The sequence below is a fragment of the Nerophis lumbriciformis genome, linkage group LG07 (assembly GCF_033978685.3).
Source record: "Nerophis lumbriciformis linkage group LG07, RoL_Nlum_v2.1, whole genome shotgun sequence".
NCBI classification, from domain to species: Eukaryota; Metazoa; Chordata; class Actinopteri; order Syngnathiformes; family Syngnathidae; genus Nerophis; species Nerophis lumbriciformis.
In genome coordinates this window covers 20,534,003-20,550,194 of record NC_084554.2, presented here as the reverse complement: position 1 = coordinate 20,550,194, position 16,192 = coordinate 20,534,003, and the positions used below count along the sequence as shown (strand labels likewise).

At 39.4% G+C, this 16,192-nt stretch overlaps 3 protein-coding genes and 1 non-coding gene across 6 annotated transcripts in view; 3 read left to right on the top strand and 1 right to left on the bottom strand.

The window, feature by feature from the left end:
• The window catches only part of LOC133609257 (ankyrin repeat and SAM domain-containing protein 6-like), a 49,621-nt gene extending 44,054 nt beyond the window's left edge, over positions 1 to 5,567 (bottom strand). Inside the window, exons 1-4 of the mRNA XM_061964766.2 lie at positions 5,043 to 5,567; positions 814 to 1,026; positions 562 to 742; positions 351 to 501 (exon numbers count right to left, since the gene is read on the bottom strand). Of these exons, the coding sequence (XP_061820750.1) occupies positions 351 to 501; positions 562 to 742; positions 814 to 1,026; positions 5,043 to 5,374 (877 nt within the window). The 5' untranslated portion in view covers positions 5,375 to 5,567. The remainder of the gene's footprint in view (positions 1 to 350; positions 502 to 561; positions 743 to 813; positions 1,027 to 5,042) is intronic.
• Positions 5,568 to 7,263: 1,696 nt separating this feature from the next.
• Positions 7,264 to 12,919, top strand: rps20 (ribosomal protein S20). Its single transcript, XM_061965682.2, has 4 exons — positions 7,264 to 7,410; positions 8,439 to 8,538; positions 8,705 to 8,778; positions 12,703 to 12,919. The coding sequence occupies exons 1-4, from the start codon at positions 7,408 to 7,410 to the stop codon at positions 12,883 to 12,885; spliced, it is 360 nt and encodes a 119-aa protein (XP_061821666.1). The 5' UTR covers positions 7,264 to 7,407; the 3' UTR covers positions 12,886 to 12,919.
• Positions 8,575 to 8,640, top strand: LOC133609949 (small nucleolar RNA U54). The gene has a single exon (XR_009815809.1). It is a non-coding gene; the product is annotated as a small nucleolar RNA U54 (small nucleolar RNA).
• Positions 12,920 to 15,237: 2,318 nt separating the features above from the next.
• LOC133609770 (kinesin-like protein KIF20A) overlaps positions 15,238 to 16,192 on the top strand; it is a 40,465-nt gene continuing 39,510 nt past the window's right edge. For 2 of the 3 annotated variants that reach the window (XM_061965685.2, XM_061965683.2), the window contains exon 1: positions 15,238 to 15,457. In XM_061965685.2, the coding sequence (XP_061821669.2) occupies positions 15,380 to 15,457 (78 nt within the window). In that variant the 5' untranslated portion in view covers positions 15,238 to 15,379. The remainder of the gene's footprint in view (positions 15,458 to 16,192) is intronic. The other variant, XM_061965686.2, reaches the window with a different exon arrangement.

The following is a 16,192-nucleotide window of genomic DNA, read 5'->3' as shown; positions in this document are numbered from 1 at the left end:
ACTAAAACTAATTGTCCAATCATGGTATGAAAAACTTGAAACTTATCTGTCAAGGTTCACTTATTATTGATGAAAAAATATATCTATCTGTGATTAATTTTGAATTAAGTATGAACAATGCGATTAATCGCGATTAACTTTTGTAATCGTTTGACAGCGCTAGTTAAAGTCAGTCATTTTTTGGAACATCATCTACTGTCATGTCACATTCAAATGCATCATATTTTGAACAACATCTCCGGTAATGTCACATTAAAATCATATTTAGAACAACATCTACTGTAATGTCACCTTAAAATCATATTAATATAATGTCATGATAAAAAGAATTTCATGAGGAGAAGTCCTACCAGTTTTTGGTCTGACGGTAGTGATGGAATCCAAGTAAGCTTTGATGTTTGTGTATTTCAGCTGCATGGCGAGTTCAAACGGCGTCTTTGACAACACGTTGACTCGGTCTGGGTCGGCGCCACGTTCCACCAGTTGCTGCACCACCGCCACCTTTCAGAGCATCTCTATTTGCCATTTTCAAAGCGATATATAATATAATAAAATATCTACCTTGCCGCTGAGTGTGGCCGCCATGAGTGGACCCCAGCAGGTGGTCTTCTGGGCGAAGGTGACGTCAGATCCCCAGTCCAGCAGCAGACGCACTGAGGACTCGTGGCCGTGCTGAGAGGCCGCCATCAGAGCTGTGATGTCCATGAAGTCCCTCACGCCAGCGCAGCCTTCAAAAGCTGCACTGTGGACACAATAAACACAGAATGTCCCAATGTCCGTCTGAGCGTGACAGGCAGCCATCATTACTACAACCTGTTGTTGTTGTTCCTGTTGGACACAACCTCAGCAGCAGCGGACAGATGATCGTAGTCATCCACATAGGCGCCATTTTCTAGGAGGAGCTTGGCTACGTGAGTGTGTCCTCCACGTGCAGCCATTGTCAGGACACTCGCACCCAGCCTGTTACGGCCATTCATGTCCGCACCGTTTTCTAACAGGATGTGGGAAACAGCCAAGTGACCAAACCTGTAATAATGAAAATATCATTACGATTAAACATTCAATAATGAAAATAGTATTACTGTTAAACATGTGGCCCTGCGATGAGGTGGCGACTTGTCCAGGGTGTACCCCGCCTTCCGCCCGATTGTAGCTGAGATAGGCTCCAGTGCCCCCCGCAACCCCAAAGGGAATAAGCGGTAGAAAATGGATGGATGGATGGATGTTAAACATGTAATAATAAAAGTAGTATTGCTGTTTAACTTGTAATAATAAAAGTATTATTACTGTTAAACATGTGATAATGAAAATATTATTTCTGTTGAATATGTAATAAAAGTATTACTACTGTTAAACATGAAATAATGAAAGTGTTATTACTGTTAAACATTTAAAAATGAAAATATTATTAAAACAAGCAATAATAAAAGCATTACTACTGTTAAATAATCCAAAGAGGTTCATTAGGTCTTCAAAAAAGTATGCAATTGTGTTATTCTTATAGCCAGACCTGTGTTTATTTCCGTACCTGACATGTTGTACAGCATCAATGGAGGTACGCAATGCAATAAAAAGTGGATGTTTTGAAAAGTGTAAATCATATGCACCAATCGTCAATGAGTTGTGTGTGATAGGATACATAGTGCTACGAGGAACATGCATAGTGTTACCTTAGAGACTGCAAGGACGAGCGCTTCAGTGGCCCATGAAGGACATTTGGGAAATGTTGGAACCAAACAGCATCTCAGAACAAAGGTTTGATGGCCTGGCATGGAGAGGGCAGCCGAGAAACACTGCAAGGCATGTCATGGGTGTCAAATTGTAGCCCGGGCTGATTTGCCCGAACCGCTGAGGCCTACAAGTCTACCAGATGGTCCCTGGCAAGATGTTGCCATAGATCTGCTTGGACCATTGCCGACTAACCACTCCATACTTGTGGTGGTGGATTACTACAGTCGCTACCATGAGTATGACATCATGATTTCCACAAAGACAGAAGAGGTCATTGACAGTCTGGAGTCTATTTTTGGGTGTCATGGACTACCAATTTCCTGCAGATCAGACCAAGGACCCCAATTCAAGTCTGAATTATTCAGGGAATATTGTGAGGCAAATGGGATCACACACGTAAAGACAACGCCAAAGCGGGCCCAAGCGAATGGCAAAGTTGAGCGACGGAATTCATCACTGATGAAAAGAATAAGGATTGCACAAGCGGAAGGACTGGACTGGAAACCTGAAACGAGAAAGTATGTGACGGTGTACCGCAGCTTGGAATATGCGACCACCGGGAAAAGCCCAGCTGAGCTGCTCTTCAACCGGAAGATGAGAGTAAAATTGCCAGATCTTAGAGGAGCACAAAAAGTGTCACTGGAGGTACGAGATAGAGATGCTGAGCAAAAGGGAAAGGAAAGCTAAGCTGTATGCTGATGAACGACGGGGGAGCTCGGTCCTCACAGGTGGACGTCGGTGACACAAGGTTATGAGCAAGACAGGAAATCCGGTTGTGGTTGAATCACCAACAGGGGCTAAATATCAGAGGAACACCACACATGTGAAAAGATATGTGACAGATAGGTCTATTGAGGCACATGACACACAAGAGGTGACACCGTGGACTGAGAAAAGTGCACTTGATGTAGACACACACACACGCAGACTAATGTCACTCACCCACCACAACAAAGCATCCAGAGGTCAGAGATGTTAAAGGCCAGACCTAAAAGGGTTACAAAACCCCCTGAAAGATTCAGTGATTTTGTTCTGAAATGAATTGCACATTGAAAAAAAGAGGTAAATGTGCATCCATCCATCCATCCATTTTCTTCCGCTTATCCAAGGTCAGGTCGCGGGGGCAGCGGCCTAAGCAGAGAAGCCCAGACTTCCCTCTCCCCAGCCACTTCATCCAGCTCCTGAGGCGTTACCAGGCCAGCCGGGAGACATAGTCTTCCCTACGTGTCCTGGGTCTTCCCCGTGGCCTCCTGCCGGTCGGACGTGCCCCAAACACCTCCCTAGGGAGGCTTTCGGGTGGCATCCTGACCAGATGCCCGAACCACTTCATCTGGCTCCTCTCCACGTGGAGGAGCAGCGGCTTTATTTTGAGCTTCTCACCCTATCTTTAAGGCAGAGACCCGCCACCCAGCGGAGGGAACTGATTTTGGCCGCTTGTACCCGAGATCTTGTCCTTTCGGTCATAACCCAAAGCTCATGAACATAGGTGAGGATGGGAACGTAGATTGACGGGTAAATTGAGAGCTTGCCTTCCGGCTCAGCTCCTTCTTCACCACATGTAAATGTGGTGGTGAATGTGCAGTGTTTGTTTAAATTGCCATTGTGCATGTATGATGGCATTACAGAGGTTGTGTAAGGTACAAGTTTATTTCCAAGGAAAAGGGCGATGTTATGTATTGGTTAATCAGGTCACAGGATAATACCGGAACCATGGTAAGGGGAACTTAAGGGCGGGAGACACAGGATATGAGGACATGTGTTGTGTGTTGGACACCGGGAAGTGGAAGAAGTAAGAGCAGGAATAAAAGGCAGAAGAAGAAAAAAAGCTTTCTTGGTGTATTGTTAAGCTTAGAGTGCACTAAATAAAAAGTAATAAGTTGGGCACACAACATCAATATATCAGCGGTGTGCCGTCAGGGCCAGCAAGGTCTTCGCTGCTGGCCTAACATAACCAGAAATCCTGTTCATAATTAAAGATAAAAAAAATTTTGTTTTTGTTTTTTCCCTAAATATCTAAAAGTATTCATATTCTCTTCATGTCATATTATGCTCCTTCCAGCGCTGTTGCTTAGGTTATAGAGTTTTTATCCAATCAGAATTCAGCTAGCTAGTAGGAAATCTGTACGAAATCTGCCCGAAGGCTTCAGAATCAACAATGCTGCATGGCGTCCGTGCACTGTAAGTGAACGGGGACATACAGTTGACAGACAGTTGCGATAACCAATCATATCACGAGTTGTTGTCAGTAAGGCCTTCTAGATGGCCTAAGGCAGATATATAGTGATGTTATGAGCTAGGTAACATAAGAGCACCATTACCCAGCGTGCCACAGTAGTGAAGAGCATGCGCAGTAGCCGCGGGATGTTTTTGATGAGCACCTTGTGGAGTAAACTTGAAGAACTCAGCCAACACGCCTCGTCTACATCTTTTATGATTAGACAAGACAACACATATATTTGCAAGGCCATTTTCAAGAAAGATATTTAAAGAGAAACTATGAGAAGCTTGAATGGGTGCTACAGATTGTGAGTTCAGATATTTTATTTCTTTATTTTTTAACGTTTAATATGTTTTTTGCAATTTTAATTTTGACATAAGATATAAGATATGTTTTAATTGCTGATGCGGGTTTATTGATTTTTGAATGCGCCAGAAAATAAATAAATGGGTTATACTTGTATAGCGCTTTTCTACCTTTAAGGTACTCAAAGCGCTTTGACACTATTTCCACATTCACCCATTCACACACACATTCACACACTGATGGCGGGAGCTGCCATGCAAGGCGCTAACCATGACCCATCAGGAGCAAGGGTGAAGTGTCTTGCTCAAGGACACAACGGACGTGACTAGGATGGAAGAAGCTCGGGATCGAACCAGGAACCCTCAGGTTGCTGGCATGGCCACTCTCCCAACCGCACCACGCCGTCCCAAAAATAAAAAATAAAAAAAACGTTACGTACATTGTTGGTGGTGATTCAATGCCCAGTAGGGCGTAAATGTGTTTCTATATAGTATTTCTCCAGCAATGGTCATGTGGGGACATCAATGATGGTATTTTGAAAGGGAATCACTAAAGTCTGACATCACTGAAGGCCTTGGTGGGAAACGCACAGCCCGCCACTGCAATATATAGTATAGACCTGGCATTTATACATATAGTATGTCATTAAATTAATACTACAAACCCAAGCGGTCGAGGCAGATGGTCGCCATCATTGACAGCCCCTGAGTAGTTTTCATCATGCAAATAAATAATTGCTATATAGATAATAAAACTCATGAGAAGTTATTTTCTGATGCTGACACACCTGACAGCTTGCATGAGCGGTGTCCATCCATAGTTGTTGCGGCTGTCCACCGAGGCCCCCTTCCGAAGCAGAAACCGCACCAAGTGTTCGTGACCGCTGGCGGATGCAAACTGCAGGCCGGTGTTGCCTTCCTCGTCCGTACAGTCCACCGGTACCGGAGACAACAACAAGTCCGTCGCGTTGCATTCTGAGCCCGCGTCCGAGCGCAGTCTGCTGTGCCGCCCAGAGTCTCTGGAGGTTTCGGACTCCAGAATCCGCCGAGCAGCTTCATGGTCTCCATCATCGCAGGCACGGAGGAGAAGCAGCGAGTTAGCGGGAACACCGAAGTTCATGTCCGCCTTCTTCGTGCTGCCATTCAGCCTCTATTTCACTTCACGACAACACCGACACTGACACACTCTTTCACGAGACGGTTTTAAACCTTGACTCTTTTGAAAGTTGACTTCATATTCATCTGGAGTTTTACAAGAAAACAACTTTACCGGATAACAGTGGGCACCCGTTACTCCTTCTGGAATCATCAGTAGCGACATTTCGCCTAACACAACTTCCGATTTACCTTCAAAACAAAGGTTTCCAGTTATAGTCTTATTATATGCGCTCGTTTTATTGTTTTTTTAGGTCTCATAAATATACGTGTAGACTAATGTAATTGTTTCAAACACACACTTGAGGGGTGTATACATCTAAATATTAGGGGTTAACAAGTGATTGAAAATGTTAAGCAATGGTAATTGTTTTCATATAATCTGTGTCAAACAATAACATTTAATTTTACTTAAGAAACATCCACACAAATATAATGCCAAACTTATTTTAAAATAGTTGAAGATTGCATTACATGATTACATGTAGTCTTTTTTACCCAATGTAATACCATTTGTTATTTGTAGAATCGACATGCACCTGGGGATAGGTTGATTGGCAACACTAAATTGGCCCTAGTGTGTGAATGTTGTCTGTCTATCTGTGTTGGTTGGCCCTGCGATGAGATGGCGACTTGTCCAGGGTGTACCCCGCCTTCCGCCCGATTGTAGCTGAGATAGGCTCCTGCAGCGACCCCGAAGGGAATACGCGGTAGAAAATGGATGGATATGGACTGTGCTCTCCAAAATGTAACTTTTTTTTCTAACAGGAAGTATTGTTTTTTGGTTTGTTTTCAAGCGGAAGTGTTGTTGTGAAGTTATGGTGATGCTGGCACACGGTTTTGTCGCCTTCAAGCAGTTAAAGAGATACATTACAGGTACTGTATAAAAATGCATGTGTAGTGTTTGTGATGAGTGCTTACTAATTTGTAATCATTTAGAGTTCATCTATTGATATTTTTTTTAATTGATGTATTTGTAGTCATTAATTAATGAAGAAATAATTGTTTAATTAATAATACGAGTAGACTATGGTAATTGTTTCAAACACACATTTGAGGGGTGTATACATCTAAATATTAGGGATTAACAAGTGATTGAAAATGGTAATTGTTTTCATATAATCCGTGTCAAACAATAACATTTAATTTTACTCAAAAAACATCCATACAAATATAACGCAGAACTTGTTTTAAAATGGTTGAAGATTATATTACACGATTACGTGTTGTCTTTTTTTACCCAATATAATACCATTTGTTATTTGTCGAGTCGACCGGAAGTGTTGTAGAGTCGACCGGAAGTGTTGTTGTGAAGTTGTGGTGATGCTGGCACACGGTTTTGAGGCCTTCAAACAGTTAAAGAGATACATTACATGTACTGTATAAAATGCATGTGTATTGTTTGTAATAAGTGCTTACTCATTGTTAATCATTTAGAGTTCATCTATTGATTTTTTTAAATTAATTTATTTGTAGTCATTAATTAATGAAGAAATAATTGTTTAATTAATAATACATATAAAATAAATAATGTTTTGAAATATAAATTTGTAATTAAAATGCAATAATTAAAAAACATTTATTTATATTTATTTATTTTAGATTCCACTAACCTTAAAACATCGAAGTGATATTATGAATACATCCATAGTTATAATAGTGCATTTACCGAAAAATAGTGTGCAAGCAGTACTTGCGCCAAGAATATTTTTTTTATTAACCAACAGAAATATTTTTTTAGTACATACAACCTTTATCAAAGAAAAAAGTAACCAAATGACTTTTTGTCTAATGTAGTGTCCATACTCTGCCACCTACTGTCGCTGTAATTTAAAGAGTTAAACACAAAGAAGAAGAAACGCGAAGAACCCGGATGAGCAGTATATAAACAGAAAACCAACCGCGCTCGCTCTTTTCATAGCTAACCACGCTGCACCTTCCTGACTCACCGCTGTTCGCTTGAATTTCTCCCGAATAAGTCGGTCAGGAAATATTGCAATGGTATGTTTCCAATTCATAACTATTGCCTGGGTTTACGATGTCACAAGACGACACGGTTGATGTTCAAATCAAATTATAAGCTAATTGGTACTGATTTTGTCTCTAGCCTAGCCTTGCTAACCGTCGTATTGATTATACGGCGGTTAATAATCATTTCCCCGATACTACATGTTAATTAAATCTTTAAATGTGCTCGAATAATCGCAGCTAAACTGTTGTATATTGTTAGCCATGTCATTTGGGCGTTAAAAGTTCTTGTATTATCCAGTCGAGTTAATTGAAGAAGTTCCCCGCGTTTAGCAGCTAATGCTAAACAAAATGAAGGAAAGGGAATTCGCGGCTATCAAGTTATGTCTAGCAAGTTATCACATTGGTGTTTCATGTGTAATAGTTTGTCTTGTCTTCTAAAGTTTAGTTTGTAGATTGTTAAGTTGCGTAATACCATAGCATATATACTTTAATCTCTTTACAACGATTATACTAAATCCATAAATGTAATTTCAAATCCATAACTCATTGCACATCAACTGTAGTAATATTTATTATGTTCCTCTTCTCTCCTTTTATATTTGCAACCACTCAAGTTAGTCTGTTATGGTCGACTGGCTACATTTTGAAGCACATCTTTCTGGGTGTGCAGTGTCTTAACATTGCACTCATAAGCATATTTGTTAGTCACTCAACAGCTTCCTTCCTCATTTTAATGCTAACATAATTTATGCTTTCCCAGCTTTGGGGAATATTTTGTTTAGTGCTTCTGTTGCTGATGTGTTTCCCCAGTTTACTGGTGTCTGGAAGAAAAGCTCTTGCTTGGTGAAAAGTAGTTTACTGGATTGCATTACAACTGTAGTCCTCAGTTATGAGACGGTAGCTAATCTCAAAAGCTCAACTTTAATTGACAGCTTGAGGACTGTATGGCACACAGTCTTCTCTGCCATTGTACATGTGGCATGCTGAACTTAAGTCCTGTTTTTCTACATGTGACTTGTCAACATTTAATTTGAACTGACTAATTTTCTGTCTTGCAGGCTTTCAAGGATACTGGGAAGGCACCTGTTGAGACTGAGGTGAAGATTCACCGCATCCGCATCACCCTCACCAGCCGTAACGTTAAGTCTCTGGAGAAAGGTACTCTTTCATAGTATGTTATACCTAATGAAGTCTTGACGATGAGGATAATTATTCCACTGACTAACCCTGATGTGTGAAATACGCTATTCTGAGCCCATCTTTGAAAGCGCCTCTCCTAAAGAATGTTGGCAATATGTACGTGACGCTTAGTTTTTGCCCTCAGTCTGCGCTGACTTGATCCGTGGGGCTAAGGAGAAGAACCTGAAGGTGAAAGGACCAGTCCGCATGCCAACCAAGGTACACGCTTGTGCATCGGTGCCACTTAAAAAAATATTTTTCTAGCCAAAGTGGTATTTTTTTAGATTTCCACATAAAACCGCTAACTCTGACGCTGCATGGTTAGCTGGCTGCATAGCGCTAACCCCGCTAGCAGGCAGAGTGCAGCCTGCACTGACTTGTACCCCTTTTTTTGGCACACTCTGGCTAGCCGGCTTCCGGTCCCGACTTTCTGGTACCGCCTTGAGCAGAGAATTATGGGAGACGGAGTTTATTTTTAGGCAGGCCAATGCAAAAGGGCCAAAAAAACTACCCACTAAGCTTTTGTTTCATACGTCACAGGAATATCGTGATTTTGAAACCACTACAATACCGCGGTATCTACAATGCCGTTACACCCCTATAAATAGTGATAATATTTGCTGTGTTTACGAGCAAGGTACTACGTTGAGATGACATTGCAGTGCCGTCTCGAGACCAGAAAACCAAGAATGCAACAGCTTCCAACAACAGAGCGGTTGGTGCTGTAGTTGCTTTAATTTGCACTATGACAAAACTATCATCTAGACGTGCAGCACAGATCATATTTTAAATATTACCAAGTTCTTCACGCTACGATCACTAGGAGTTCTTTATTGTCCTTAACCAGTACACCACTGCAAAAACTAATTTTATATACAAGTCTAGGGCTGCACAATCAGTCAAATTTTAATCGCCATCAGGATTTTGGCTATTAAGATTAAATAAGAGTGATCATCGGCGATATTAACATTTAAAAACAGTCTGAGCTGCTTTTTAAATTATAAGGCTGCACGCTTTTGAGAAAGAAAAAAACCTAATTGCGATTGTTTCCTCAAATTGTGATTGTAATTTAATTTGCGATTTTTATATTTTATACATATAAATGCATAAAACTTCAAGTGAAGGAAGATATGTTACTTTTAAACTGTCAACATTCTTGTCTCAAGGTACCACACAAAACAATATGCAATAATTTATAAAAAAATAAAAAGTGCTTTTATGCAGACACTCAAAGCTCACGCTCTAAACTAAAGAAATAACCAAAATCAGCTATACAGTGTTTTAAAATGTCATGAAATCATAATACTAATGCAAGTAACCATTTAAAGAGACACTTATTTCTCATTACTGTAGAATGGTTTCCCATTGTTTTGTAATTGGAAGGTAAATACTTTTAAAACCAAATACTAATTTCTGGAAGCTAAGATTGAATGTAAATAAATGTCTAACATCTTAAATAGCATTTTTTATTCCAATTTGGAAAAACTAAGTCAAGTTGTCTTTTTTTGTTGTTTTTTTAATTGCGAACACGGTATTTGTGTTAGTCCATGTTGATGGGCTCATATTGCCCATCTGATTTCAAGCTGAAATATTCCCACAACAGAACATTTGGCTTTGTAATGAATTTTTTTACCCTCCTAATTTTTGTTACTTTGCGCAACTCCTCACTAGCGAGTTGTGAGGCTCTCTGTCTTTGCTTTCTGTGTAAACCTGGCAGTCTTCCTCTCCGCCCACCGAGACAAAGATTGTGGATGACTGAAAAGAGGGCTCACTGCGTTCAATTATTGCTAGTGTTAAATGAATGTGCTCAGGAGAGTGATGCAGAGTGAGGACTCTTTCCCTCTCCTTGTTTGACATGAGACTCGTCTTTCCTTCTCTTTGACAAGAGATGAAACGCGAGGCTCAAAAATTTTGATTCCCATACATGTCTGTTACTCAAATGCTGATAACGGCGGAGTGGGAGAAAAAAAACCCTACTTCTTGCCGTTATGTTTTTTGCACTAATTGAAACCTTAATATCGATTCGATGTCCATTATTCATACAGTCCTACTTCTCTGCCACTCCTGGCGTTCTAATTCAATCCCACAGTTCCTCTCTTGGCACACTGTCATACTAATAGTATCAAAAGACTAAATCAAGTCATGTAGTTGTATAAATATCTCCCAACATCATTTACTTTCTTATTACCTAGCACCTCCTTTGAACACTTTATTGTAGGGCTGGGCGATATGGCCTTTTTTTAATATCTCAATATTTTTAGGCTATGTCACGATATATATCTCAATATTTTGCCTTAGCCTTGAATGAACACTTGATGCATATAATCACAGCAGTATGATGATTCATGTCATTTCAAAACAGAAAGTGCAAGATTGTCAGAGACATTTTAAAACAAGTTATTAGTACACTTTTGTGCATGATGTCACTAAGATGACATATCAAAACAACAGTAAATTAAAGTGCACTTTTGTGCATGATGTCACAAGATATTTCAATAACTGTTAAATAAAAATGAGCTGCATAATAGGAAATCAAATTGTGTACGTCCTTCGCTATGTGGTAGGTTCCAGCGGACGTTATCTCTTTATGTTGTGGACTATTTTTTTCAATCGGTGTTGATGTGGAAATGGTTTCCTCGGCATTTTGTTGGTGTGGCACCGAACGGAGATTTTGACATGCGGATTAAGCACTCTTCATTCTCTAGCAGGTGACTTTTCAAATTATGCTACATATTAGCAGTAATGCTACTTTTTGTAGCAATGCTTTTGCCCCACACTTGACATATACGGTTGTCTGTTCGACATATTCGCTTGAATCCAAACCACCGCCAGACAATGGACCCCCTGCTGTTTTTCTTGGGAATTAATTCTTCCTTCATTTGTTACCAGATTCGCACTTTCTTTTTCTCGTATTACCACTCGCACCACAGCTAACGTTACCCATGCTGCTCCGAGAGGGCGTATACGTATGTGACGTATGTAAGAAGGTGCGCTTGCTGTCTGTGAAGGAGAGAGAAGAAAGAGTGGGAAGAGCCTGTAGTGCAGGGGTCACCAACCTTTTTGAAACCAAGAGCTACTTCTTGGGTACTGATTAATGCGAAGGGCTACCAGTTTGATACACACTTAAATAAATTGCCACAAATAGCCAATTTGCTCAATTTACCTTTAACTCTGTTATTATTAATAATTAATGCTATTTATCTTTGTGGAAACATTGATCATCTTAATGATTTCTCACAATAAATATATATAGAAACAGATAAATATCAATATGCAACACTTTATTTTTATATTTTCTCTAAGTGCACATTTTTCAAATTGAACATTTTCAAATGATCACTTCTAAGACAGTCTTGTAAAATCACAATATCCCATTTTAACTAGCTAGCCACTAACCTTTTTTAACAAATCATGAATTACTTTGCACCATGTTTGTACAAATAATAACTCATGTACAATACAAAAGTCAACTCTCAAATTTTTAAATAAATCATGTCACACTTTGAACTGGACACCAAATCTGTTATCTGTTTCTTTGTCAGTTAGTGAAGACCAAGTCTTTAAAATATTTTCCTGGATTTTCAAATTCTATTTGAGTTTTGTCTCTCTTAGAATTAAAAATGTCGAGCAAAGCGAGACCAGCTTGCTAGTAAATAAATACAATTAAAAAAAATAGAGGCAGCTCACTGGTAAGTGCTGCTATTTGAGCTATTTTTAGAACAGGCCAGCGGGCTACTCATCTGGTCCTTACGGGCTACCTGGTGCTCGCGGGCACCGTGTTGGTGACCCTTGCTGTAGTGTAATGCCAGCAGCTAAAAGCAACTGCGTGAGAACGTATACTCTAATATCACGATATAGTATTTTTCTATATCGCACAGAGACAAACCCGCAATATATCGAGTATATCGATATATCGCCCAGCCCTACTTTATTGTCATTATGTCCTTTGCACCTGTCAATAGTTGTTTTTTAACCTAGCAAGAAAATAAAACAAGTGTTCCCGTGTGAAACAGGACCTGAGAAAAGTTAAATAGTTGAGTTTATTCATGTGATGTATTTTTTCTGGTATGAAGTTTTTAATGTTGGGTTCTTTTAAAGTAGCGATCTTTGCATTTTACATTTGTTATTTGCTGTCCTTTTCAGACCCTGCGTATCACCACCAGGAAGACCCCCTGTGGTGAAGGATCCAAAACTTGGGATCGCTTCCAGATGAGGATTCACAAACGCCTAATTGATCTGCACAGCCCATCTGAAATTGTCAAGCAGATCACTTCTATTAGCATCGAACCTGGCGTTGAGGTCGAAGTTACCATTGCTGACGCATAAATATGCTTCAGCGTCAATAAAGAATACCAAACTACTTTGCTTTTTGTCACGATTATTTGACATTGTTCTAGTCTGGCAGCCTAAATGACATTTTAGCAACAAACTTAATGCGCCGATTTGACACATACTCAAACTAATGAAGCCTTTGTTAAAACATATTTCACATGGACAGTAAAATATGCTTTTTATCCTCCGGAGGAGCAGTGTACAGCACCAGTAGATAATTCATAGGTCAGGAAAGCCTGCGCGTGGGCACCCGTTGGTCAATGTGGACAACTACCGTAAGTTAAAATACACATTGAACATTACTATGATTTATATCATATTACATTTCAATTACTGTGCTATACATTTCATTTTAATGCATGTTTTAGGGTATAGTTTGCCCAGCAAATATAAACGTATCCTCCAAGCCTTTGAGTACTCATTAATTGTAACAAGAATGGACCAGTCATAGCCAAATAAAACCTGTGATCACATAGTTTATTAAACTTCATTTAAATGTTATGTAATATAGTATAATGCAGTGATTGTCAAACAGTTGTATGTGTGTCACTAGTTTGCCAAATAATCACTATATTAAAGTACAGTGTTTTATTTTCCATTATTTAAACATAGTGTTACTGTTCAAATTGTGTGTAATGTTACTAGGGCCAAGAATAATAAATACACTTATTAAATAAAACCTCTCCCTTGTATTTAATGAATGCTTAGGTGTGTTACGCTGGCTACTGTATTCTAATGTTGGTCATTATGGTGGTACTTGGAGAGACAATTTTTTTCTGAGGTACTTAGTGAACATTTTGAGAACCACTGGAAAAGACCATCGCTTTCGTTCTGTTTTTGCTCACTTATTGTATTTGCTTCTGAAAGTTGTATTTTTAATTCAAAGTATTTCCTTACACCTATTTATCATTTAAAAATACTTCATATCTACGGATATTGGTTGCTCCTTATCCGCCATAATTACAAGTTAACCCTCTCCCCTTCCACTATTTAGCCAAGAAGATCGCGAGGTTTTATTTTTTTTACGTGACTTAAACAGTCGATGACAATATGCTCACTCACTTCTATTTTGGAGTGTAACATCCGGATACTTACTTCGTTTTACAGAACTGTATTAATGCTGCGTTCCATTTACCTGGGAAGTGGGAAATTGGAGCTGTTATAATGACGTCAAGATGGCCACATCCACGAAAGCTATTTTTGCGCTTGTCTGAATAATAATGGATTAGATTTTATATCACGCTTTTCTATTCTACTCAATGGTTAACTGGACATCTTTATGTGCTCGACGCCTCAATCATTGGTATGTTTTCATCTACAAAACCATTCTGGGTATCACTCCATCTTATCTGTCTTGTCTTTTAACAAAGAAACAAGGAAGTCACAATCTTCGTTCAATGGATGTTCTGCAATTTGTTGTCCCCAAAGTAAGAACTGAACTGGGCAAGAAAGCATTTAGGTTTTCAGCACCGAAGGCTTGGAATAACCTACAATCGAATATTAAACTTCAAACCCTAGTTACGCTGAATGAGTTTAAAGCTTCTGTGAAAGGACTGCAGTCTACCTTGTCTGTATGCACATGTGTCATGTGAGCAAGTTTTAATGTTGTAAATGTGATGTTTTATGTATTTGTTTACTGTTTTTAATGTAACCTTGCTGCATTTGGCCAGGTCTCCCTTGGAAAAGAGATCTTTGATCTCAATGGGATTTTACCTGGTTAAATAAAGGCTAATAATAATAATATTGTTAGATACTCAAAGCGCTCACAGAGAAGTGGGAATATAAACAATGTATGTGAAAATATGCACTCTTTCTGCAACTTTCAAACACGGGATGAAAATAAATCACAGACGCTATTGTCAGCGACGTCCCTAGTGTATATCACATGACATAAACGCAGTTCGCGCTAGTGACGTTATCATAGCTACACGTACAACAATACATTGTACATGGCTGATTTACTGCGACGAAAACTAATCAGAAGTGCAAATAACAGATATTATAGCAGCGGACATCATTGTTTACATCGAGAGCAGCCATCTTTGGAACGAACTCGGGTGTGGTGAGCATGCTCCGATGTCGTAAATACAACTTCAAGGGGCGTTCAAGTAAAAATTTCAATTGGGAACTAGGAAATTCCGACTTCCCAGTACAAATGGAGCTCATCATTATCAGTGTAGACACACTTATGTACTCAATAGACTAGTATACATGTTAAAAAGTTAAGTTGAAAATCGATTGTATGATAGAAATGCGCCAATGAAATGTAGGTTTGCGCCTGACGTCACGAAACATACAACGCTGATTGGCTGTTACTTTAATTGACACCTGTAGCCATTTAAAGTAATTAGGAGCACGTCGTGTATCATGCTACTGTTAGCAGGTGCGTATTAGTGCCTTTCTTGAACACTTTGTCAGAGTGCTCCTGTTTGTGTTGGATATCACTATTTCAGAAAGGGCTAGAAAGAGACTGCAGTACATTAAAATTATGACGAGTCAGCATCTGGACTGCGACGACATGGAATTAACTTGTCTTGTTGCTCCTGTCGACTCTTCGCCCAAAAAGGTTACCAATCCTCCATTTTGATTTTGTCAAAAAAGGTTTCAATGTATTTGTATTTCATATCATTGTATTTGTTTGTGTTTCATGTTTTTGTATTTGTATTGGTTTCATGTATTTTTGTCTGGACTCTCACATTATCTAATAATTGAACAATTCAATAATTGTACCGACTGTCTGACATCCATTGGCAGAGGACCCGTGGGGTCCCTACATCTGCTGTCCCTTCTAAAATGTTCTTTTTCCCCACGGGCTGTTGTTAATTTGTTTTGCCTGTATGTCGGGAGTTTCTGAAGCCCTTTGAGACACTGTTAACTTAGAGGCTTAAAAAAAACCTTTGATTTGTATTTAAGTTTTTCCATGCGTCATTTCCTCGGGCATTAAAGTAATTAAATCGATTTTATGAAAATTAAGGCCTTAAATGGCATTTAAAAAGTAAATACGATGTATAGCAGCATTTTAAAAATGTCATACAATTGCAAATGTCAACAAACAAACCAATGCAGTTTTTCCCGGTTGCTTGGATTTTACTTTGTTACGTGGGGCTCATTGAGTATGCATGGCATGGTGGTCAAGCTAGCTCAGTTCTCAATGAGTATTAGGTGCGATTTAGCCTTTCTCAAAGAAAAATGCCTTTTGCTTGTCTTTGGCTGTACGTACCATCCAAATCGCATTAAGAAGGGCGGAAGAGTGCAATATTTTAAGAGACGAGAAAAACCTCACGCACCCCAGCCCAAGGGA